A 24,689-nucleotide genomic window follows, 5' to 3' on the forward strand; every position below is an offset into this window, starting at 1 on the left:
AAGTGTTGTAAATAGCTTGCTGTTTGCGCTGTGTGCCGTCTTTGCTAAGAATTCTGTTCCCTAGATGATGTGTAGAAGCCGAATCCCTCCCTATACCAGACAGGCCCTCCCTGGGTATCTTTCCGACCAGCTCATTACTCCCTCACCACCCTCTTTCCAAGGAAATGCCTCTACTAGCTTCAAGTAACCAAGTGCTTGTGCTCGTGTATATTTCGCCCGGTGTTAGAGAATTCTGACGGAATGCCGTAGTAGTAAACTTTTCCATGGGATCACCCGATGCGGACACCTTTGTGGACAGCTTTCCTCTTTCTGGAAAACAAAACAAAGGGACCGCGCTGTCGGTTCAGTGTCCGATTTTTCGGGGATTCCCCCGTTTCTCGCATGCATTGCGGTAGTGTCTGGGTGCAAAGTGCTGTGTATCTCCGGTTTCTCGCTTTCCAGGGGCGGGGGGGGGGGGCGAATCCGTCACCCGCGGGTTTCCGGAGGGGGTTCCGCGGATTTCTGAACGGTCGGCGGCTATTTCTCAAAGTGTTGTGTTTGTTTACTCGGGGATTGTTGGCTGTGATGGTTTGACGCGTCAGCACGGAGCGGAAAATCTTCCAAGACGCGCTCTGCTTTTGCTATAGTTGCTGTCGTGAACATCTTCTTCATCCATTGAGTAACCGCTCTTATTCACGTTTCTGTGAAATACGAGTAGTGTACCAGTGTCCGACAATCCTGGGAATTATGGAGGCTCAAGGGTTAGGCGTGAAGGATGAGGGGATAACTACTGTTTGGCTGCTGTCTATGATTGGGAACGTGCATTCGATAAAGGATGGGAGGGCAAAACCTAAAATGGATGGTTTGGAAAAGAAGAGTGGCGCCATCACAAAGAGAGATATTCTTCGTGTGTGTATCCCTCGGACTTGCAAAGCGATTCAGACTAATGACAATGGGCTTTCCCTGAGGAACGTTTCGTCGCTACTGTATGGGATTGCACTGTGCTACGGTAAGAAGACGGAGTATGTGCTCAACGATTTGACAGTACTTCTTACACAGTTGCAGAGATCGAAGTTTGCCGCAGCAGCGTTACCCAAGATTGCTATCGCGAAACACAGTATGCAGGGGAAACAAAACTTGGAGGGGCAAGTCATCAACCTTAACAGTAAGAAAATATTTCTACAAGATGATCCCAATTTTGACGTTGCGTTTGTAAACAATTTCCAAGAGAATGCTACTACTGCTGGTGGTGATGGGACCAAGGGCCTATCTATCAGAGAGCGTGACTATATGGCAGAGGTTACAAATACAGAGAATACTACACGTGGGTTCCATCAGGGATTTAACTTGAACAGACCACACACTTTAGATGATATCCCCATTGATATGGATTTTAATCTTGATATTGGAGATGTGGTTAGCCAACATGGCACCAAGATTATTGCTACCCCAGAATCCCGGAATGCCGGGTCTGATTTGTTAGATTTGCATTATGGGAGTAGGAGACTCTCGATAGATTTGGCCAACGTCGATGCAGAGGACAGGTTAAATTTTTCGCACGAAAGAGATCATGTACTTGATTTTGATTTGGAAGCGGTGGACCAAGATGTCGATCAGGAACATGAGCACAACGAGTCACAAGACCAACAACAAAAGGCGAACACTGAGGCGGGACCAAGAGGATCAATAAGCAGGGGGAACAACAACGGATCATTCCCAGTTATCAAAGTGAGAAATGATGACAGGATCAGTCTCTCTACGGAGACACTGCGTAATAATCATGAGAATTATTTGGAAAGAATGGAACTCAGGAAGAGAAAATCTACTGGATTGACAAGCGAGGATCGCACTTGGAGGAAAATGCTAAAACTGGACAACTCCCATCCTCTATTGCACAAGTGTTGGAATTTCATCTTTTCAGAACAGCTATACCCGTTTCAACAACAATACAGAGAAGGATTGAGCAACTCCATAGAGGGGGGGAGACGGCACGTCCCCTCTGATAGTATAACAACGAACAGTCTGCGCAGCTGGGAACAAGGTAGGAAATTGGAGAAATTGAACAGCAGAAACGATATTTTCTTCGGCATGGATGGGACGACCCACCACTCGGACAGTGACGGGAACCAGGACGACCTTCTTTTGAACTTGGAACAAATCGATGAAGATTTAGAAGTCGGTGTCAATCATCGGCCCGATGAGGGGAGTGAGGGTATTGAGGACCTCATGGCGTTAAATCTAAACCTCCCACCTTCTAGTTACGGTGGCCATTTAACTAGAAATGGAACTACAAGTAGTAATACAAGCAACGATGACACTGGGACCATTGATATCCTCAATTGGACAGCGAATGGCCCCAAATTCGGAAACACCGGAACGTCCCAGAAGGATGACGGGCAACGGAGCTCGTCAAAACTGGACTCTTCTAAAAGTAGGCCGAATACAATGAACCAAGCTACAAGACGCTTTTATGAGTACATAAGTGAAAAGGCCGTGGACATTGATAAAGATGGAACACAACCATCCACCCAGTTTAGGAAAAAGCTGTTTTTTGAAGACGCCATCCCAAAAACAGTCATCGATGCAGAGATGGCCGAACCTGTTGCGGTATCCAAACGGATTGCAGCTGCAGCATTCATGTCTCTGCTAAACTTGGCCAGTAACGACTTTGTCGAGTTAGAAACAGTTCAGACCGACCTTGATGTCGTACAAGGAAGTGACCTACTTATTTACATGTGAAAATGGAATAATATTATCCACTCTAGCTACTAGAAAAACTTGCAAACAAATACAGCTCCAAGATACTCTGACTCGACTTCCAGGAGGAACAACGGATCAAGCGGAAGATAGATGTTCCTCAATGTAAACCGCCATCACAACCTCTTTTGTTCTCGTCTACTATTTTTCATTTTTTTCCTTTTTAAAGGTGCATATCGTAAATGATCTCGGCCGTTCTCGGACTTCTAAAATATTGGAGAAAAATAAATCGATGACGGTGTTTGTTATACCCATATGGATTTTGTGAGCTGATATATATACCTATATATAAATAAGTGTATGATATTCCGGTTTGACAATGATCTGCTTAAGTCAGTGGTAACCTGAAGAAAAGATCAGAGGAGATTACAGGGGCTTACCTACTTTCCACAATGGTGAAACAACTCTTAGCTAGGAGAGCATACCGCGTTAGACCTAGGTACTTTTCACAAGAGTCTAATCCGGGGAGGAGAATTGCACGGGATGTCAAGGAAGTGGAACAGTGGTGGAAATCGGACAGATTTCAAGACGTGAAAAGACCGTACACGGCACTCGACGTCGTTAAGCACCGCGGTTCTTTACCCACTGACGTTACAAAATACCCTTCCTCCTTCCAAGCCACCAAGCTACACAGTCTGATCAATGAGAAATTTGCCGCTAAGCAACCGTTGCACACTTTAGGGGTGATAGACCCAGTTCAGATGTCGCAACTAGCCAGATGTAAGGATATTCAAGTATCGTACGTGTCAGGTTGGGCGTGCTCCTCTACAATGGTTGGTTCCACAAACGAAGTCTCCCCCGATTTTGGGGACTACCCTTACGATACTGTCCCCAATCAGGTGGAAAGAATTTTCAAAGCTCAACAGTTGCATGACCGTAAAGCCGTCTTAGAGTCTATAGAGACGGGGGGAGAGCTGGTTGACTACATGAAACCAATAATCGCAGACGCGGATATGGGTCATGGTGGTCCCACTACAGTGATGAAATTGGCCAAACTGTTTGCAGAGAAGGGTGCTGCAGCTATCCACTTAGAGGACCAGTTGGTTGGTGGTAAGCGTTGTGGTCACCTAAGTGGCGCCACGCTTGTCCCCACTTCAACGCACTTATCGAGACTCATCGCTACAAGACTACAATGGGATATTATGGGGACTGAAAATTTGATAATTGCAAGAACGGATTCTTGTAACAGTAAATTGATAAGCAGTAATATCGATCAAAGAGACCACTCTTTCATCCAGGGGATTGTAAATGGAGAGAGCCTGCCATGGGCAGATTTATTATCAGATATGGAGGGTCAGGGTGCCTCTAAGGATACGATTGCTTCGGCAGAACTTGAATGGTACGAGTCCAACCCACTGTACACTTTCAACGAGGCGTTACAACTTCAAATGACTCAAGAGGAGTACAAGAGGTACGTTGATATGATGGACCGTGTGAAAATGGGGAAACAAAAGACTTTTTTGAGTATTAGTGAACAGGAAGCAATTGCCAAGCAGGTTGCCCCCACAAAAAGAATAAATTTCAATTGGGATAAACCACGGTCCAAGGAAGGGTACTACATGTTCAAAGGGTGTATGGAGGCCGCTTTGCAAAGATCGTTGGCGTTTGCCCCCTATGCGGACATGCTATGGTTGGAGACGAAAACACCGGATTTGGAACAGGCCCGGTTTTTCAGTAACCATCTCCACGGGGAGATACCGGAGGCCAAATTAGTGTACAACCTTTCCCCCAGTTTCAACTGGATGGCCCACGGGTTTACCAACGAAACACTACAAAGTTTTATCTGGGATTTGGCAAGGGAAGGGTTTGTACTCCAGCTAGTATCCCTGGCAGGGTTACACGTGGACGGTGTATCCTTCTGGGAATTGGCAAGCAAATTCCAGACTCAGGGGATGCGCGCGTACACAGAAGTGGTCCAACAGAGAGAGAAAACCCTCCACTGCGATTTGCTAACGCACCAACGTTGGTCTGGAGCAGAGTACATCGACTCGTTAATGAAAGTGGTACAGAACGGGTCATCTTCCCAAACGCTGAGTACGTCTGGAGACAGCTTCACAGAAAAGCAATTTTGAACGGGGTAACATCCCCTTTACGTACACAGCTATTTTACTTACCTGCGGCGTTCCAAATCCGGAGAACGCTAAAAATCGATCTGCATGCAGTAAACCGTCTTTTCTGCGGCGCTTTCTGGGGCTGGGTTCCTTTTCTCTGGGTGGCTGGCTGGTTGTTTGCCGTTTTCGGAAGCGTGTGTGTGGTGTTCGGAGGAGCGGGCCTTTCCCTGCCTACCCTAAGAAACCCCCGCACAAAACAAGTAAGTAGGTTAAGGGAACAATGCGGAGTTGTGTTCCCGCTTATTTCATTATTGTGTTTTATTTCTTCCAGAAACGGAAAGAGGGGAATGACGTATTTTCTTCTCTTAATACGGGGCTGGAGACTGTGTGTGGGGAAAAATTTGCCTGTCATACGTTCTCCTTTCTCTTCCCAAAAATAGAAGCCGGTGCTATTTCAGGTTAGGTATAAGAAGTGCTTAACAAATGTGTCTGGCGTAAAAAAAAGAATGGAATATAATAAGAGGTTTAAAGTTCAAAGAACGGTACGCGATTAAGACCCCTTAACGTGTGTGCATTGTTATAACGATTGAAGTGGTCCAATCATCTGAGTTGATAGGCAACCCTCGTTTCCTAAAAGTAAACAACCGATAACGTTAAGTAAAGAGGGAAGGAAACTATTTTTTTTCTTATATAACAGGAGTTAGAATTGACCGGTAGAGGTTCTTTTTTCCCAATTGCACTTAGACACATCGTCTTTCTCACGTCTCTCCCCAGGAAGAAAACAAAGGCTTACTATTAGGGGTTATATTCACGTCTAGCAGGAGAAATGTTGTCCGAAAAGTCTGAATTTCAAGGTTACTCTGTTCAACACCCGCTTTGCAAGTGTAATGAGTGTTGTGTTTTCGAAGCAGTTGACAAGAATGGGAACGAAGTGATCTTGAGAGAAATGTATTCAACAGGTGATGTGGCAAGGCAGAGAAATAGTGACGATAAGTACATTGACGCGTTCGGTACCAGTGAAAACAGTACCGTTTACGTTTATCGCTCTCAGAATTTTGCAAGGGAGGGGAACGACTACTTCAGTTACCCTGGTAGTGACTGCAACGAGTTGCCCACCATTTTGTTGCGCGGTAATGCTCTAGACCACTTGAACATGGGCCACAAAACGGCTCATGGTTTGAACACTCCGTGTGCTCGCTATGACAATGCAGACGAGAAATTGACGTTTGTCGAAAGTGTACCGAAGAGGGACGGCATGAAGAAATGCCTGCATTCGTGTAAAAACAGAGTCAGAACGCCTGTTCCATCTTCAATCAAGTCCGATGACTCCATATGTTCTCCAGCGGCGTCCTTCGAATATATCATGGACGATACGGATAGTTATTTATTTGATTCGTCCACCAATGGCGAAGAGGACGAGGATGAAGAGGAAGGAGACGAATCCGAGTCTAGTACTGGAGTCAGAAAGGATGTTGCTAAACCCAATGATACCATACTGAAAAAACCTTCGAAGTTTAAGAAGTTTTTCTCATTCAACCCCAAGAGGTCCCCCTCTCAACTTGAAGCTATCAAGAGGAAACAGCGTTTCCTACCGGGGAAAGTTTCTGCTCCCATCGCTCCAGTTCATTCCATCCTTAAAAAGGGCGATGGAACTAAAGATGATCTTGCCAACGGCGATAACACGGATGAACTGCATATTAAGATCGAGAACTCTTCCCCTAAGATCATCCGCTCAGAGCATCACCAGATACGAAAAACGCCCATCCCACCATCGCTACAGTCAATCGCAAATAAAGAGGGTAAAATGCAGAAAGCACAGACAGACTCTATTGCTCAACAGAATCAGCGTTGTGAACAAGAGGACAAACTGACGAATAATACAGACCTCGACTTGAAAATGATGAAAAGTTCAATGTTGAGAAGAAGAAGAAGTGTTCACATATAGCAAGAACGGTTAATAATGTATTTTCTTTTGTAAATGGGTGTATACTTATTCAACTTTAACATCAATGTAATATTATCACGGTCTCTCTGAGGAGTTCTCATTTTTTGTATGAAAAAATAAATTGTAATAATCAAATATATGACTTTCATCTACAAAGTAAGCATCACGACTGATAAGATACACAACCCGTTGAGAATGCTTAGGAGCAGCATCTGTGGGAGGAACCTACTGAGAACAACTAGAGTGAGACCTTTTGCCAGTCTTTGGCGAAATGCTTCCACTCTAACGTTTCTAGAGACAAGTCAGGGTAAAGGTTTGACTCCGTCTTCACTGAGTGTTTTATCCGCCGCAAAACAGTTGAAGAATCCGATTGTGGCCATACTGTTGGGTCCAGACGCAAAAGAATCGTCAAGTACGTTGCTGGAAAAGTTTGAATGTTTGGGACTTGAAAAAGTTATTGTCGTAGGCGACAAAAGGTTGGAACACTACTTACCAGAGCTTGTGTCGCCTTTACTGAAGGACCTGCTAAGCAAGGGTGACTATTCACATTTTGTTATGGCCAGCAATTACGTGGGGAAGAGTATCCTCCCTCGTGTTGCCGCATTGCTGGACAACCAGCCCGTTTGCGATGTAGTGGCCATTAAGGATCCCAAAACTTTTGTCAGACCAATCTACGCTGGTAACGCGTTGTCTGTCGTTAAGTGTTCTCAGGATAAAACGCTAATAAGTATCCGTGCTTCAGCGTTTGAACCAGTTACCGCAGGATCTTCAAAGACGGCCAAAATTGAGGAGTTAAACTATGAGCGAACAGAAGAGGTCGATATTCGTTGGGAAGGTTGCAAAATGGTAGATTCCGATATGCCTGATTTGACCTCTGCCAAGATTGTTGTTGCTGGTGGTAGAGCACTGAAGGACAAGGAAACTTTTGACTCCTTGTTGGTTCCACTAGCTAAGAAACTACATGGAGCTATTGGTGCGACAAGAGCTGCTGTGGATAATGGGTTCTGTAACAATTCTTTGCAGGTTGGCCAAACGGGCAAAATCGTGGCACCGGACTTGTACATCGCTGCCGGTATATCCGGAGCTGTGCAACATCTTGCAGGGATGAAGGATTCCAAAATAGTGGTCGCAATCAACAACGACCCTGATGCACCTATCTTCAAGAACGCGGACCTGGGGATTGAGGGAGACGTTTTCGAGATCCTACCAGAATTGACCAAAAAACTGCCTTAACTACATTTCAGGTCTTCGCATATTTGGAAGGACATACAGAACATACACTACCTACTTTCTCAGAATTCTAACATATTCTTTCTGTTAATTCGTCGCTCTAACGTTCAGTTAGACATGACTACCTATATATATACAACCTTTGAACATTGTTGTCTGATTTTTGATCAAGAAAAAATATCGTTATCAAAAAATCACTTTTTCACTATTTGAACTTATCAGATAGCTTCTGGTACATTTGAAGGGATGTTCTGACAACTCGGTAATGACCAAAATATGATCACATAGCATATCTACCGCATTTGTATTTATTGAGTTTGAAAAGTTGCATTATGTCTAGTGAACACAACCCACTTTTACGCTCCCCACAACGTGGTCCACTTTCCCCACGGGGGAAATACCAAACATTTAAAGGCTCAAGCAGGGGTCTAACTTACTCACCGCCAGATAACAAAGATGATGATGGATTTGAAAGCTCACACACCAATGCATTTCCACCACCTATAGCACCGTCACATTCCTCCTGGGATGTCCTGCCGTACTATCTCCCATGCTTAATATGGATCCCCAATTATAACTGGAAGAAGTTCGGCTGCGATTTTATCGCCGGGTTGTCTTTGGCGTCATTCCAAATCCCACTGGGACTGTCCTTTGCCACCTCGTTGGCTCATGTAGAGCCATTATGTGGGTTATATTCTTTGGCGGTGACGCCCTTTATTTATGCGCTTTTCGGATCTGTCCCACACATGATTGTGGGTCCAGAAAGCGCCATTTCATTGGTGGTAGGCCAAGCGGTCGAAACTCTTACAAGCCATGACCTATCCCTTGAAACCGTTGACATCGCAACGATGATCTCGTTTATGAGTGGGTTAACGCTTTTATTTGGTGGGATTTTCAGACTGGGATTTTTGGGGAATATTTTGAGTAAAGCACTGCTGCGCGGGTTCATAAGCTCTATTGGATTTGTGATGATTGTGAACTCATTAATCACGGAGTTGAAACTGAACAAACTCATGCTGACTATTCCTGAACATTATCATACACCTTTCGAAAAAATTCTTTTTCTTGTGAGATATGGACCATCCAACTATCATTTACCAACATCCTTTTTGAGTCTCGCAGTATTCACAACGCTCATGACAATAAGAATTTTCAAAAAGAAAATGATGAGAAGGATCAAATGGATTGTCTTTATTCCGGAGATCCTTTCTGTAGTCATCTTTAGCATCGTGCTTTCGTACATGTGCGATCTAAAAAAGAAATATGACATTTCCGTCATTGGAGATTTCAATACCGATGGATTCGACGATTTTAGAAACCCACTATCTAAATGTAACCGCGGATTAATACCAGCCCTTCGGGATGTCAGCTTAGTTTCCGCGTTATTGGGGTTTCTCGAATCTATAACGGCATCGAAATCATTAGGTGGATACGGCAATACCGTTGCCTCCTCAAATAGGGAACTAGTTGCTCTAGGATTGATGAACACTATAGGGTCTGCCTTTGGAATTATTCCTGCCTTCGGGGGGTATGGGAGATCAAAGATCAATGCATTTTCCGGTGCTCAGACTGTGATGGCTGGTGTCTTCATGGGATCCGTCACATTGTTTACTATCAAGTTCCTACTGCCTGTCATTCATTACATCCCAACCTGCGTCCTGTCTGTTATAACAACGTTTGTTGGGGTGAGTCTATTGGAAGAAGCCCCCCATGATATTAAGTTCCATATTCGTTGCAAGGGGTACGACGAACTGATTATGTTCGTGCTAACATTCCTATGTACCTGCTTCTATTCTATTGAATTTGGGATTCTAGCTGGATGCACCTATTCATTGATAAGCATCGTCAAACACTCTGCCCAGTCCAGAATACAGATCCTGGCAAGAGTTGAAGGAACCGATCACTTTATAAATGCAAATGAGTACTTGCAGCTTGATTTGGATTCTGACAATTGCTCGGCCCCCGATATTGAACATTTTGAAGGCTGTTTAGTGGTTAAGATACCAGAACCTCTCACATTTACGAACACAGAAGACCTCAAGGAAAGATTAGATAGGTTAGAAAGGTTTGGATCCACGAAAGCCCACCCAGGCATGAAAAGCGAGGGCGGGAGCTCTATCGAATATATTATATTTGACTTACACGGAATGACATTCATGGATTCTTCGGCAACGCAGATTTTGAAGGATATTGTCGTGGAATATAGGAAAAGAGACGTTGTTGTATTTCTTGCGAGGGTACCTCCAAACTTGGAAGTCAGAGAACGGTTGAAAGAATCTGGAATAAATGACCTGGTTCAAAAGCAAGAGGTGAAACAGCACTCCAACCACAGCTTGCAATCCGCGCAAACACCTTATTTTCCAAACATCGCCGAGGCATTATCTATGGTTGACAATCTTAAAGCTAGAACTAGGTCTCAACAAATTCTACGCACCTCTCCCAGTATATCTTCAAGCATGCTCATGAATTCGAACCTCGTTTAAGCATTTTCTGAAACAATGTGTGTCTTAAGGTGAAAGTATACGCCTTTGTGATGGCAGCTTCCCCTAAACTAAGGCACTGTAGTTTTTGTCTTGGCATTGTCATTGCTCACTGCGCTCCCCTCCATCTCCGTTTCGGGGCTTATTCACCGAAGGAAATAAAACAATTTATTTATAATGTTGCAAAGCATGCATAATACAGCTCATGAATTTTTTGGAGTAAGTAACATGCTGCTACGCATCACTATACATTGACATAGGTAATATTTATATGAACCTGATATCGTAGTAATAATTATGAACATGATGTTAGTGTTGAGCAGACTTTGATTGATCGAAGATATGAAAGAGCAGAGACTTCCCAATCTGCGTCATAGTTCATTTACGAGGAAGACAAGAGCATAAGGGATTGAAGTCGTATCACGAATGGGAACTATGAAGACGTCAAAGATTTTGTGGAACACCAACACCGGACAGATAAGTTTCCCTTGATTGACACTGATCGAAGCTCTCGAAGGATCTTAGCTTGTTGTTGGTTGTTCCTCTGGACCAAGACATCTCAGGATGTAGTTGTTTAACCTGTATTATAGGAATTCTTGTCCTCACCGTAGTGAGAAAGAAACCTCTAAATAAAATACAAAAAATTAAATATTAATTTTGCTAAAATTCTTCGAGAGAAACGAGCTATATCGTGTGCTTTTATATGGTTAATTCTGAGATGAATAAACCACTTCGTCCACAATGCAAAACTTTTCCTATTCGGCTATTCCTAACCAAAGAGGAAATGTTTTGGCTTGTGTTAGCTTTCATTTTACGCGTTACTACCGAATCTGGGTAAAAACGCGTGAATGACAGCTGGCAAGACCACTACCTCAATTGTAGCATCTCTAATTTTACTTCTTACCGCATTTCTGTATTCATCTGCGGAATTCCAACAGACACGAATACCAAAGAAAAACTACCCCACATTATTCCAAGAAATGAGGAGGGTAAGGTACATAAAGGTTACTAGGAGAGTTTAGAACAGAGCTACTACACGTACGTCTATTATGCGGCTTCAAATGTTGTCCGCCCTTTCCATTTTTTAAAAACCGATAAGTCTTCCGAAAAGATAACTAGAATATAGTTAGTATTGTAAGAACATCAACCTCCCATATGCATAAATAATAATCGTGGGCAGAGCATAGTGAAACGCAGGTCCCCAAAGTATATGTGTCTGTATTTGAATCTCACTGCAGCCGGTCGAGGCTTAGTACTTAATCACAAAACAAAAAAGTTTTCTCCTTGGCACGTCTTTCCTTTTTAAGTAAGGAAAGAGGCTCTAGGAGGCTTATGAAGGCTATGCAAAACTGTGCCTCCAGGTACGGATACGGACCTTCAGGCGCCAATTCATTGTCAACAATTTTTTATATAAACCGTGAATGTATGGTATCTGCAGGTAGTTGCAACTAAAATTGATTTGCTCTGAGCCAACCATTCAAATAGCTCACAGCCACCACCTTTATACTACAAATGAGAATTCAAGATAACGAAACGAACGATCATTCCTATGAAAGGATTGAGCCAAACACTCCGAGAAGGAATGGGATTATTAGCTGCAGAGTGGTCACAATCAACGAAGTGATCAACACGGTTAAGGAGACACATAGAAATAGCCCTAAGACGGGTCTTAGCAAAGTCGGGGAGATACTCTCGAATGCACACGGGACTCTAGTAAATCGCCGATATGAGATTTTAGACGCAAGGCTTAACAGACGTGGTTTAAGGGCTCAACTGAAAATTGACCGTAAGAGACGGAGGAACGAATTATTTGGAAGTAGACACTCCGGTGCAACCCCGCAGCAACAGTCAACTGGAGAAGAATTAAACCATGAAACGGAGAGTTTCAAAGATGATGAAAGCTTACCACCTTATACCGAAAAGCAAGTTACCGAGTAACAAACAGTTGTATACTGTGTCTTATATAAATTGAATACATTCTAATGATTATTATATCTTACCCAATCAAAAGCCTCGAGGACTCTCTTTAAAATTAACTGCAGCCCCTCTTTCCCGTTACACAATTCAAATAAAAACATTCCATCAGGATAACGCTTCGTGAGAGAACTCAAAAATAGCTGGTTGGCCATCAATAATACGAACGGCATTGGGCACTACGAACCCAGCTGAAGAGTACGACTAGTGTGGGCTGATTGGTAGTAATTTTCACAGTACTAGCCGGTTGATGCATACCCATACCTGCATGTAATATGGTTTCCTCCCAAAAAGAGAGTAGGCATTGATTAAAGAGCAACTAGACTATTTATGAGCTATCTATATAGGATTCTACTTTTTTCCAAATTGTAACATGGAACTCACACAGTTCCAATCACGAGAATGAAACGTGGCAACTATAGTGATACGTGGCAACTATGAAACGTATAACAATATTGCCACGTATGTCGCACTATGAAACATAATCTTATTCTGAAAATATCTGGGAAATTCTCACATATATAAAGACTAGTTATATTTATAGTATCGGTCTCTATCTTTCTGGACATACAGAAAAGACCATCGAACCTTATACCTATATAGTATAACTAAGAAGTCAATTTATCTAAGTCATCTCTCATACTCTACTTAAAATGGATAGTCAAGGCGAGAAAGACAATATCCAACAAGGACAGACAATTGATCACTGTTTAGACTCTTATATACCTTAGAGTTTACTTAAAATATTAATTATGATCAACGCCATCTTACAAAAGTTGTATTTTGTGGTTCGTTTCTAAAGAGCTATTTTCAACTGGTATGGATGAACAATAGGTCCTTATGTCGCAGTCTTCAATACTAGGGTGTCAACGACAGAATATTCCGATATGAACTAACGTATATTCGCAAGTAATACTAATAACAAAGGTAATATCTCTGTTTAAATATAACTAAATATTTTCACAATATATTATAATAATTAACGTCTGTCCTTCTTTTTCCCTGCCTTAAATGTAATAACTGTAGAACGCTTATCCACGACGTCTAACGTTCTCTTTTCCCTTGTTTTCTTCTTCTTCTTTTGCGTCTCTTTTTCATCATTTTGAACGATATGATCATGTGCATTAACCTCTGATTTATATCTTGTTCAAATAATACAAAATTTTCGCAGTTGCGGATTTAGCTCAGTTGGGAGAGCGCCAGACTGAAGAATTTAAACTTCGGTCAAACAACTTAAGTTATCTGGAGGTCCTGTGTTCGATCCACAGAATTCGCAATTATTTTTTTACTTTCTTGACAGCTCAGCGACTCTTTTTGCCGTCTACTATGTGTTGAGCGTCAAGTGAAGCTTCGTAAAGAGAGACTAGTGTGCTAGTCTCTCGTAGATGAGCTGTTATGTAGAAGGTAAGAAGAATGACAGATTATTTGAGTAAAATATGAGTACACTGAGCCCAGAAGAAAAGAGAGTCAAGTACATGAAGTACCTGGTTCAACACCATGGAAAGTTGAGACAGTACTTAATGCACTTGTGAAGCTGACATCTTAGATTTATAGAACCTTCGTAGCATTTGGTTTTATTGCTGGGATTTACAGGAATCAAGTAGATGACGATGCCCGCGAGTACATTCTAATTATGTCTGTATGTCAAAGGTGTATTACCTAAGTACAGATATTGGCAACAACGTTCAACAATTGTTGGAATGGGTGGTAGTATGGCCTCATCTCATCGCTTTTTCCCCAAAAAACAAGAAAAAATTTTTATTGTCAGATATATATCGAACTTTTTCAGATTTAGCGATGACGTTGAAAGTCCTGTTATTACTTTTAGATGCCTCATCGCAAACAAATCAACTTGGAATCAAAGAGAACCATATAACTGATGGGAATTTTTACCAATTTGTTTAAGATGGGTCGAAAACCGAATCCTATTTCTTCTGGGCCTTCACTAAAGATAAATGATGGCCTGCAGTACGCGAAATGGTCCAAGGAACAACTCATCGAACGTCTTGTTGAGTTGGAAAGCGAAAAGACGATAGATGGTACAGCAGACACCAATACAAACAATAAAAGGAGAAAGTCAGAAGAAGAGCCTGCTTCGAAGAAGAAAAAGCGGAATAAAAAGAAGAACTCAGTCAAACCGTTTGACTTTTCCAGGCATCACACGAGATTCATAGCTCTACGATTTGCCTATTTGGGTTGGAAGTATAACGGGTTGGCGCTGCAAAAGGAACCGACTGCGCTACCCACTGTTGAGGAGACTATTTTGGAGGTGATGAATAAATGTAAGCTTGTTCCCTCAATGGAGCCGCTTGACTATAATTTCAGCAGGTGTGGAAGAACCGATAAGGGTGTCAGCGCCATGAACCAAGTTATTTCTCTGACAGTCAGATCGAATCTTTCACCAGAGGAACAAAGGGACCCTGCAAACGATCACCAGGAGTTGCAGTATGTTCATATGATTAACCATCTACTCCCCGATGACATCAGAGTGTCTGCAGTGTGTCTGAGACCACCAGCTGATTTCGACGCCCGCCATAGCTGTAAGCACCGCCACTACAGATACCTTTTCAAAGCAGAGCAGTTGGACTTGGAAAAGATGAGAGAGGCCGCCAAACTGTATGAAGGAGAGCACGACTTTAGAAATTTCTGCAAAATCGATGGCTCAAAACAGATCACAAATTATCGCAGAAGGATTATCAGTGGAGATATTATACGTGTTAATGAGGATTTCTACTGTTTTGATTTGGTGGGAACGGCATTTTTATGGCACCAGGTTCGGTGTATGATGGCGTGTTTGTTCCTGGTAGGCCAAGGCTTGGAAAAACCAAGCATTGTCACAGATTTGATGAATATAGATCTTATGCCACAGAAACCCTTATATGACATGGCCAGCGATGTTCCCTTACTCCTTTATGATTGTAAGTTCCCTGATATGGAATGGATCAAATGCAACCTGCACGATTACAAGGCCATAAAATACGGGAAGGCTGCAAATGCATTGGCTCTGGACTATCAACTGAAAGCTTCGATGTCGGCCATATATCAGCAGACTTTACCCTCTAGTAACGTAGACATGCAAGGTAAGATTAGAGTGAACATAGGAGATGGTCAAGGTCCGGATTGTCAACCATTATAAAAAATTGAAAGATCGTGAAGTAATGGCCTCTGTTGAGGCGATCAACAGTAAGTATGCAAAAAGAAAGTCAATGCAGCAGGAGTGATTTTCCTTTGTATATATGCAATAGATATATTAATTAATTCCGCATCAAATTGTTTTGTCCTTGTCAGTTTTTCAGCAGATGTACCCGCCAGAAGATGCAGGTGTGATTACTGATTTATCGCTTTTGTTATCCATGATGGATCCCAGTAAAAAAGTTCGTTGCTATTTGTTTGGTCATCAATCCAGAGGAGCCCTGTAGTTACCATCTCGCTCAGCACTGATTTACTTCTCACAGTAGTCCAGGAAAGATTGGCTTTTAAGAGTGACACTGACGCGTAGCCCAATATCGAACATATTTCTAAAATTTGTGTTTGGTCAGTGGTAAGTTCATTAGGGATGCTCCTCAAAATTTTGTCATTTCTAATCTTTATAGTCTCAAAACCGCCATCCAAAACGCTTAGAATACTAACAGCTTCATCCAGATCCTCTTCGGTCACCTTCAAATGGCCAAAGAAAGTAGTCAACAGCTCTTTATACGAGATCAACCCCCCATTTATGTCCTTTGTCTCCCTACAAATCTGAATAATTTTGATGGATAATTCATAAATGAAATCGTTAACAGTAAACAGATGTTTATCCTTATTGATAAATATGGACAAGGGGTCGATACCAATGGTATTGCACATGCGCATGAACTTGGAACGAAACTCGGGATTGGATTTCAATTCATCATTATGAACCTGTGCAAATTCAGTCAACTTATCTTGAAACACTTTCAATTGTTCTTTCAGTTCTCCCGATTGCTTATTAAACTGTATTAACGTGTCATCGTACGAGGAGTCATTTTGTTCAAATGCAGCTACTCCGAATTTCTTCATGCTTGTAACTTATTGACGCATTGGACTCCTGATCGTCAGTTGGGGATCTTTAATGATAGTCATTTTGGATTTTTGCTTGATTCATTAAAAAAGAGAAATATACACGCATGCTAAGTACTTTCTAAAGTGTCGATAGAGAGAGGGACCGGTTGAGCACAAACAACACTCACTGTGGTGAGATGCGGAGTCTGTTGCACCGGGAACAAAATTAGCGATATGATTTAAGGAGCAGCAAATTTTCATCCATGATTTGTATAATATCCCAGATATTGGTCATTACGAGAGTTTGGACTCTGTATAACTCCTCCAAAATTGTTACGATTCGAGCATTAAGCCTCTCGTATTTGATTAGAGTGCGTTCCAATGCTGTGGCTGTCCACAATTGTTTTCCGCTCAATAAAATAATCCTCGAGTGTATCGCTTCATCTCTGCGTTGGATTAAATGACTGATCACAGGCAGCCTTCTTTGCACGTCCCTGCCTAAAGATACCAGTATTTTATGCTTCGCCAGAAATTCGTCTTTGAATAGCATACATATGTTGCAGGAGTCGCAACTCTTGGAGTCCCGCTTGATATAAAGTTCACGGAGTATCCTCCCTCGTTCCTTGGTGATCACGAAGAACTTTCTGATCCACCCGGCTGCTGCTAGTGACTTACCGTAGAGACCTCTATATTCTGGGGGTAACCATGCGTGGCGATGACTTGATGCCCACAAGGGTAGACCAGAACTTTGTACATTATTTGTTTGATCTATCGGTAATACTGTACCAACGCGGTTATCGCTTGACTGAAGAATGTTTGGCTCTTCAGCATGTGGGCAAGCGGTAATTCTACCATCGTTAAAAGTATTTGTTAGTGTTGAATATTTATTCCATGTGTTCTCGTATATGATTTTGGGTTTAAATGATTTCTGGTTTTTTGGTGTTAAGTTGCCATCATCATTGGCGGTTTTTGCGTCATTGAGAAGCAAAGTTGGGTCTGATACAATTTGCGTCGAACGCGAACAAGAGTTACTCTGGGATTTTTGACTTTCATCTTTTCCTAATAGGCCCTTTATATTGTCATCCGGGGTTGTTTGATCGGCACTTGTAGTAGTAGGCAAAGTTTTATCCAAACGGAAGCCTGCATACATTTTACCAGTCTCTTTTTTATTTATCTTTGAAACTTGATGGTCAGCTTTATTTTTGACCTGCATCTTCCCAGTTATTAAGTGATTTGAATGCTGGTTCTCTTTTGAAGGTTCCCCTACTATTCTTGATTCAGTATCACAAGAACTTTTTGGCATTCCTGAGATGTTAGTATTCTCAGAAAGGAATCTTTCTCTTGGATTTAAGATGCCTTGGGCAGGCTTGGAAATTCTGTCATCACTGTAATTACTGACTAATTGATCATCGAGCGAAATTTTGCCAATTAAATACGGGAATGGTTTCGAAGGGCATTTAATGAAGTCCACATTGGAACTAGACTTTGTAATTTGGAGATGTGCTTTTCCTGTCTGGATGTTTTCGTTATTGGTTTTGTGTACATTTGACATAGGATCGTATAAGCAGCTATCGTCAATATCGAACGATTTTTTTTGTGTCTCCTGGGATAAAATAATTTTTCTATTCAGCATGTTGTCTGAAGTAGCCATTTAATAATACAAGCTAGTTTGATTGCTGTCGCTTTGCAAAGAGTCCCTAAAAACGAACCTTCAATAGATCTAATTTTTACTCAGGAAAATTGGAAACAATTTTGTGACATTAAATTCAAGGAGGCCAAAAGAAAATGACCAGAAATAATAAAATTTATAGAATATTTCTAAGGTGACGTTCAACTATCACTTTGCTCTCCCTTACAAGGAGTTCCAGTAGTTAATTGGTTTAACCATTTCCAATTCCCCAATTAAAGGAAATAAACTGCTGGATATATAAAATGACTATGATAAGGATGATAAGATATCATCATAGGCATAAGCAGGATACACACTTGGTAAAAGACACAAATGATATGGAGACAAATTATGATGCCACAAGTGTGGAAGTACCACCACAGTAAGAGATTAACAAGCCACACCATTGGCTCTGTGCAAATTCTCACGTATATAAAGCCTAACTACATCGAATGAATTGATCCTTCCATCTGTGACAATATAGAAAAGATCATCGAACCATATACTTATATATCAAGTATACACCAGAAGTCATACCGGAACTAAAACATCTCTTTACTCACTACAATGAATAGCCGCGGCGAACAAGACCCTATTCAACATAACCTAGATATTCAGCAAACTAAAGCACACCTATTCTTATTTTTCTACCAAGCAAGACTTTTGGAAGCTTACAAACAGCTGCAGTTTAATACGCAACTACAAAAAAGACTAGAGTACTGCCGATATCAGAGAAAAACATTATGCATCCAATGGGTTCACTACGACCTGTCCTCTTTACGTCGCATCGACTTGAAGCTCAATCCGTAGCCTTTTCTTCAGAAAAACGAACGCCGCCAAAAAAAAATTGTAATAATCGATCAACACTGAACTTGATACCAATTGAAGGTTTAACGCGGCAAGTACTGCGAGGAGTACACTGACAGACGACTCATGACCGACACAAGTGATTTTAAGCCCGAAACGTGGACGCAATCTTCTAACGAACATCTGAAGGTGTCACTGGTCGATGGGGATAAACCTGTGATTCAGTTTTCACCTCAATTCACGTATCCTATTTTTGGTACTGATGAGACCATTTTTGGGTTCAAAGATCTTCTGATCCATTTGGCCTTTGACTCGGTTACTTTAACTCCATTTGTGAACGTCAAGTTTAGTGCCAAAATGGACGATTCTGTAGACGAAAGGAAAGTTTTAGATTCCTTAACCAGAGTTTTACCCGCTAATGATTACACGGTCAAGGACGAGTCGCAATGGGTCAACAAAATCGAAGCTGAAAGGAGGGTGTTTCAGCTACCTGATGAGAAATTCAAAGTATGCGAGTATACGTTAGACGGGGAGCAGTTTGTGGTCTACAAATTAAAGTTGAGTGAAAGCGATTATTTCAAGAGGCTACACCGTAGAATTCAGATTTTCACTTTATTGTTCATTGAGGGCGCCTCATACATCGACGAAAACGAGCCCAACTGGGAGATCTTTTGGGCCTTCAACAAAGATACGCATAATTGCGTTGGGTATGCTACCACTTATAAATACTGGTACTACGGGAGTGCCTCTGAGTTTGATACAGAAAAGTCGCACCGTTACAGGTCTAAGATATCACAGTACATCGTTTTACCCCCCTACCAGAGCAAGGGCCACGGTTCAAAACTATACCAAAGCATATACACCACCTGGTTCCAAAACGTGCAAATTGTTGAGGTCACCGTGGAGGATCCTAACGAAGAATTTGACGATCTAAGGGATCGTAACGACTTGAAGATGCTCGAAGAGAACAAATTTTTCGAAGCATTGAACGAACAAACCCCTGTTGAAGGATTCATAGACGATTCTTGGCTACAGAGAACCCGTACGCAGTTCAAGTTGGAAAAGCGACAATTTTCGAGATTGGTGGAGATGTCGTTGCTACATTTACAAAAGACTGAACTGTACTCGCTACAAGTCAAGAAGAGATTATACCAGAAAAACTATGAGGCATTGATGGAAATCCCTACTGCAGAAGAACAGAAGGCAGCCCTAACAACCTCTTTAGAATCGTTGACAGAAGACTACGAACGGATATTGAAGCTGGCCCATTTGAACTGAGACCCTGAAACCACAGGTCAACTCTTTTCTCTTTTGTTCTGCGGTGTTACAGTGAAAGATTATTTTTCCCTCTTAAAATATTTTTTTGTTCAGTGGAAAATTTTTTTAATCTGATTTTTAATATGGAAGAGCAGAGTAGAGCAGAGCAGAGGAGTAGGCAAAAACGTCAATTCAGAGTAGCAGAGGAATCCAACAAGACCTTGAAACAGTGCAGCAATGGTAGCCAGAAAATATACGAGAGATAGCAAGACGCAGAACATGCGCAGGGAAGTTGCGCCCGAAGTTTTCGCTGATAAGCAGGCTCGCAATCAATTAGCCGATGGGGTCGATTCATCGGCTCGTCACGGTCCCGGAAGACAGAAAAAGTATTCTACCAACAAATTGCAAGTTAGCAAGGAGCAAGCGAAGATGAGACTGTATGGTAAGAAGGCCGCTTCTAGAAACAGAAGTGTGTCAGGGAAATACGATGAAAAGGACCTGGACATACCGACTTTGAATAAAGCTATTGTTCCTGGTTTCAAAGTCAAGCGCGGGAAAAAGGGTAAGAAGTTTGTTGCGGACGACGATGCTCTGATGTACCAGCGTCTTGTGAAATCTGTCGGCGACAAGTACGATCAGATCAACGAGAGTAAATTGGAGAAGGATAAAAGACTCGAAGAGATCCGAGAGTTGAAACGCCAAGAGTTGGAGCGTAAGGAGGAGAGGAAAAACCAGCAACTGGAGGACAAAAAACAGGAACTGAAGAGTAAAGCGTCCGTTGCCAGGTCCCAGAGAAGAAAGAACAAACGTACAATAGAGAATGCCGTCGCTTCGGAGGACAGTAACCTCGACACAGACGCAAAAAAACAGAAGAAGTCTGTATCTTTTGTATGAACCGATAGACAAAGACACCAGTGCCACTCACATCAACTGATCAACGTGGGTGACACTAGAGACGAAAGTGGGCAAAGTTGAAAGGCTTGTTGAAGTAACAATTTTTTTTACTCCAACACAAGCGGCAAGCGGTTAAACTTGTAAGCCTATACAGCATATATAAACGGCACGTTGATGTCCAACATATCGTCCTCCCCTCTCCCTCATTTTACAACCCAGTGTATAGTATTAAGATAATATCAACAACTTGAAAATAGCGCCTTTCATGATGCATCGGCGGCTCATTCACACAAGTACTCTACGGAGTGTGTTAAAGGAAACCATCCCTGAACGGAGAGAGCAATTACTGAAATTGAAGAAGTTTCATGGCCAAGTAAAGATACCGGCCGGTGATATTACCATTGGGTCAGTTCTTGGGGGCATGAGGGGTAACAAGTCAATCTTTTGGCAATCAACCACACTGGATCCGATGGACGGGATCAAATTCCACGGGATGACCATTAAACAGTGTCAGGAACAGTTACCTGGCGATGCGAATGACCATCAATTCTACCCAGAATCAATGCTGTGGCTGTTACTAACGGGGAAAGTCCCCACGGTGGAGCAAACCAACGAACTGATTTCCGAGTTGAACGGAAGAGCGGAGAACGGCCGCTTACCAGAGTGTACTGAAAAGTTGCTTGACAATTTGCCCAATAATATGCACCCAATGACACAGCTCGCCATTGCCGTTGCCTCTTTGAACTACGGGTCCCAATTCGCTAAGGGGTACCAGGCTGGAACCATCAACAAACTGAACTACTGGGAAAGCACCTTGGAGGATTCGTTAACCCTCATTTCCAGATTACCTGCACTAGTGGGTAAAATATACAGCAAGATAACGCAAGATGGGTCACCCCTGGGCCAATTCAACAGCAGTAAAGACTGGAGTTACAACATCTGTTCCCTGATGGGGATGACCGCTGGCGGGGACTCCCTCAACAACAATAACTTGTCTCCACAACAGTCGCAAGATTTCGTCAACCTGATGCGGCTGTACACGGGCATCCACGCGGACCACGAGGGCGGGAATGTATCGGCCCATACTACGCACCTCGTAGGGTCTGCGCTGAGCGATCCATTTCTGAGTTACTCCTCCGGCCTGATGGGGCTCGCGGGTCCATTGCACGGTCTTGCTGCGCAGGAGGTCGTGCGGTTCTTAGTGGAGATGAACGGCAGTATCAAAAATGTGAATGACCCAAAACAGATATCGGAGTATCTGTGGTCTCTGCTCTCCTCAAACAGAGTGATTCCAGGGTACGGACACGCGGTTCTTAGAAACACGGACCCGCGGTTCCAGGCGATGTTGGAGTTTGCAGAGAGGCGGTCTGACGAGTTCAAGGACGATGCAAACGTGCAACTGATGATGACGCTCCCCAAAGTCGCACCAGCCGTCCTCAAGGAACACGGGAAGTGCAAGAACCCGTACCCGAACGTGGACAGTGCTTCAGGGGTGCTGTTCCAGCACTACGGGGTCACGCAATTGCTATTCATAACTGCAATATTTGGCTGTTCGAGAGCTTTGGGGCCGTTATCGCAGCTTGTCTGGGACCGCATCTACGGATTACCCATCGAAAGACCCAAGAGCATGGACCTCGAGGCACTGCAGAAATTGGTGTGAAGTCAATGGTAAACTCCGATGGCACGGCGGGACCGGTACTACAAGTGTAATTTACGGACTGCTAACAGAACCAATGCGGGGGACAGGGAAGAGGGTCATACAAGGGCACTACTGAAGTCGATAAACTAGATGTTTACAATAAAAGAATTAGATCGATCCGTCCTTGAGTGAAGTTCCTATTTCAGTTTTTTACTCCAACTGATCGTTCTTGATTTATCCATCGCATTGTAAATACCTTCCCCACAGAATGGTTTAATGCATATAAATACATGGAAGTATTTATCCAATGGCAATTGAATGATATGGTCATTTCCCCTAAATAGCTCCTGAACCTTACCTTACTGTTATATATATGTGTATATAAATATTCTTCTCCAAACAGCTTTCTTGTTAAGGTTCCGCAGCGTCACCTACTGTAAAAGAATGACCCTTTTTAGTAAGCTAAGAGGTCAGTCCAGAAACATCAGATACCCTCGTTGTTTTTACTCTACACAGATGCAGCAAAACGTGAGGCCAGAAGCGGACAAGTTGTTACAGGACATAGCGACGTATGTCCACTCGAAGCCAATTGATTCCTCACTGGCTCTGAAGACCGCAAAGCTCTGTCTATTGGACACGCTTGGGTGCGGTCTTGCCGCTTTGAAATTCGACCAACCACGGCAGATCATCGAGCCCATTACATCAACTCTGGGGAAGATCCCCGGCGGCACTAGAGTGCTCGGAACTAAATTTGAGATGGACCCAGTTAACGGTGCGTTTGCACTGGGGACACTGATCAGATGGCTGGATTTCAACGATTGCTGGCTAGCTGCTGAATGGGGCCACCCTTCCGACAATCTGGGAGGGATCCTTTCCGTGGCCGATTTCGTCAACAGAGCGGGGACAAGCCCCAATGGTCGGAAATGGACCGTCAGGGATGTCTTGGAGGCGATGGTAAAGGCGCACGAAATCCAGGGAGTTCTGGCGTTGGACAATTCGTTCAACTCTCACGGACTCGACCATGTAGTGTTGGTTAAAGTGGCCACCGCGAGCGTCGTCTCCAAACTGTTGGGCCTTACAAGTGAACAAACTATGGAGTGTGTTTCACAGGCCTGGGTGGACGGTCAAAGCTTGAGGACTTACCGCCATGCACCAAATACCGGGTCCAGGAAATCGTGGGCTGCTGGGGATGCATGTTCGAGAGCTGTCAAATTGGCGTACCTGGTGAAACAAGGTAACGTTGGTTTGATTCCCTCCGTTCTATCGGCACAGACATGGGGTTTTTATGACGTCTTGAATGGCGGTGAGCCGTTCAAATTTACCCAGAGAGATTCGTTTGAGTCTTACGTCATGGAAAACGTCCTCTTCAAGATTTCATTCCCAGCAGAATTCCATGCGCAAACAGCGGTGGAATGCTCCATCAAGGCTCACAGTATCTTGAAACAGTTGGGGAAGACTGCTGCAGATATCAAATCGGTAAGAATAAGAACCCAAGACGCAGCGATGAGAATTATTGACAAACAGGGCCCACTATACAACTACGCTGATAGAGACCACTGCATCCAGTACATGTCTGCTGTACCACTTATCCATGGTAGGCTCCAGGCTAACGACTACATGGATTCTGTCGCAGAAGACCCTCGGATCGACGAATTGAGAGCAAAGATGTTTTGCGTCCGCGACGAACAGTTTACACTGGACTACCATGACCCAGAGAAAAGATCTATCGCAAACGCTCTCCGGATAGAATTGAACGACGGCACTGTTTTGGATGAGATTGTAGTCGAATACCCTGTTGGCCACCGCCGCAGAAGAGAGGAGGGGATCCCATTGCTAATGTCTAAATTCGAAAACCATCTGAACGATCACTTCACAGCAGAACCTGAACGTGTCCAGAAAATCTTAGAACTGGCTCAAAGTGAGAAGCTACTGGATACCACGGCGGACGAGTTCGTAGACTTGTTCTGGAACTGAATCAACACCAACC

General features: G+C 43.0%; 12 protein-coding genes and 1 non-coding gene across 13 annotated transcripts; 11 read left to right on the forward strand and 2 right to left on the reverse strand.

The window, feature by feature from the left end:
• Window positions 1–726: 726 nt before the first annotated feature.
• On the forward strand, window positions 727–2,718 carry REC8 (Rec8p; the record flags this gene model as incomplete). The annotated part of the gene is made up of 1 exon (XM_022607657.1): window positions 727–2,718. One exon carries the CDS (start codon window positions 727–729, stop codon window positions 2,716–2,718), a length of 1,992 nt encoding a protein of 663 aa, XP_022464231.1.
• A 410-nt stretch (window positions 2,719–3,128) lies between these two features.
• ICL2 (methylisocitrate lyase ICL2) lies at window positions 3,129–4,808 on the forward strand (the record flags this gene model as incomplete). Its single annotated transcript, XM_022607658.1, has 1 exon — window positions 3,129–4,808. One exon carries the CDS (start codon window positions 3,129–3,131, stop codon window positions 4,806–4,808), a length of 1,680 nt encoding a protein of 559 aa, XP_022464232.1.
• An 805-nt stretch (window positions 4,809–5,613) lies between these two features.
• HAL1 (Hal1p) lies at window positions 5,614–6,732 on the forward strand (the record flags this gene model as incomplete). Its single annotated transcript, XM_022607659.1, has 1 exon — window positions 5,614–6,732. The coding sequence occupies one exon, from the start codon at window positions 5,614–5,616 to the stop codon at window positions 6,730–6,732; it is 1,119 nt and encodes a 372-aa protein (XP_022464233.1).
• Window positions 6,733–6,927: 195 nt separating this feature from the next.
• AIM45 (Aim45p) lies at window positions 6,928–7,965 on the forward strand (the record flags this gene model as incomplete). Its single annotated transcript, XM_022607660.1, has 1 exon — window positions 6,928–7,965. One exon carries the CDS (start codon window positions 6,928–6,930, stop codon window positions 7,963–7,965), a length of 1,038 nt encoding a protein of 345 aa, XP_022464234.1.
• Window positions 7,966–8,294: 329 nt separating this feature from the next.
• On the forward strand, window positions 8,295–10,445 carry KNAG0D02390 (uncharacterized protein; the record flags this gene model as incomplete). The annotated part of the gene is made up of 1 exon (XM_022607661.1): window positions 8,295–10,445. The coding sequence occupies one exon, from the start codon at window positions 8,295–8,297 to the stop codon at window positions 10,443–10,445; it is 2,151 nt and encodes a 716-aa protein (XP_022464235.1).
• Window positions 10,446–13,589: 3,144 nt separating this feature from the next.
• Window positions 13,590–13,692, forward strand: KNAG0Dtrna1F. The gene is made up of 2 exons: window positions 13,590–13,627; window positions 13,656–13,692. It is a non-coding gene; the product is annotated as a tRNA-Phe (tRNA).
• Window positions 13,693–14,295: 603 nt separating this feature from the next.
• DEG1 (pseudouridine synthase DEG1) lies at window positions 14,296–15,552 on the forward strand (the record flags this gene model as incomplete). The annotated part of the gene is made up of 1 exon (XM_022607662.1): window positions 14,296–15,552. One exon carries the CDS (start codon window positions 14,296–14,298, stop codon window positions 15,550–15,552), a length of 1,257 nt encoding a protein of 418 aa, XP_022464236.1.
• A 191-nt stretch (window positions 15,553–15,743) lies between these two features.
• Window positions 15,744–16,454, reverse strand: SNF8 (ESCRT-II subunit protein SNF8; the record flags this gene model as incomplete). The annotated part of the gene is made up of 1 exon (XM_022607664.1): window positions 15,744–16,454. The coding sequence occupies one exon, from the start codon at window positions 16,452–16,454 to the stop codon at window positions 15,744–15,746; it is 711 nt and encodes a 236-aa protein (XP_022464237.1).
• A 208-nt stretch (window positions 16,455–16,662) lies between these two features.
• Window positions 16,663–18,069, reverse strand: KNAG0D02420 (uncharacterized protein; the record flags this gene model as incomplete). Its single annotated transcript, XM_022607665.1, has 1 exon — window positions 16,663–18,069. The coding sequence occupies one exon, from the start codon at window positions 18,067–18,069 to the stop codon at window positions 16,663–16,665; it is 1,407 nt and encodes a 468-aa protein (XP_022464238.1).
• Window positions 18,070–19,038: 969 nt separating this feature from the next.
• On the forward strand, window positions 19,039–20,190 carry HAT1 (histone acetyltransferase catalytic subunit HAT1; the record flags this gene model as incomplete). Its single annotated transcript, XM_022607666.1, has 1 exon — window positions 19,039–20,190. One exon carries the CDS (start codon window positions 19,039–19,041, stop codon window positions 20,188–20,190), a length of 1,152 nt encoding a protein of 383 aa, XP_022464239.1.
• A 216-nt stretch (window positions 20,191–20,406) lies between these two features.
• Window positions 20,407–21,063, forward strand: LOC1 (Loc1p; the record flags this gene model as incomplete). Its single annotated transcript, XM_022607667.1, has 1 exon — window positions 20,407–21,063. The coding sequence occupies one exon, from the start codon at window positions 20,407–20,409 to the stop codon at window positions 21,061–21,063; it is 657 nt and encodes a 218-aa protein (XP_022464240.1).
• Window positions 21,064–21,328: 265 nt separating this feature from the next.
• On the forward strand, window positions 21,329–22,723 carry CIT3 (citrate (Si)-synthase CIT3; the record flags this gene model as incomplete). Its single annotated transcript, XM_022607668.1, has 1 exon — window positions 21,329–22,723. The coding sequence occupies one exon, from the start codon at window positions 21,329–21,331 to the stop codon at window positions 22,721–22,723; it is 1,395 nt and encodes a 464-aa protein (XP_022464241.1).
• Window positions 22,724–23,146: 423 nt separating this feature from the next.
• On the forward strand, window positions 23,147–24,676 carry PDH1 (putative 2-methylcitrate dehydratase; the record flags this gene model as incomplete). The annotated part of the gene is made up of 1 exon (XM_022607669.1): window positions 23,147–24,676. One exon carries the CDS (start codon window positions 23,147–23,149, stop codon window positions 24,674–24,676), a length of 1,530 nt encoding a protein of 509 aa, XP_022464242.1.
• Window positions 24,677–24,689: the final 13 nt, after the last annotated feature.

This window comes from Huiozyma naganishii, chromosome 4 (genome assembly GCF_000348985.1).
Source record: "Huiozyma naganishii CBS 8797 chromosome 4, complete genome".
In the NCBI taxonomy this organism is placed as follows: domain Eukaryota; kingdom Fungi; phylum Ascomycota; class Saccharomycetes; order Saccharomycetales; family Saccharomycetaceae; genus Huiozyma; species Huiozyma naganishii.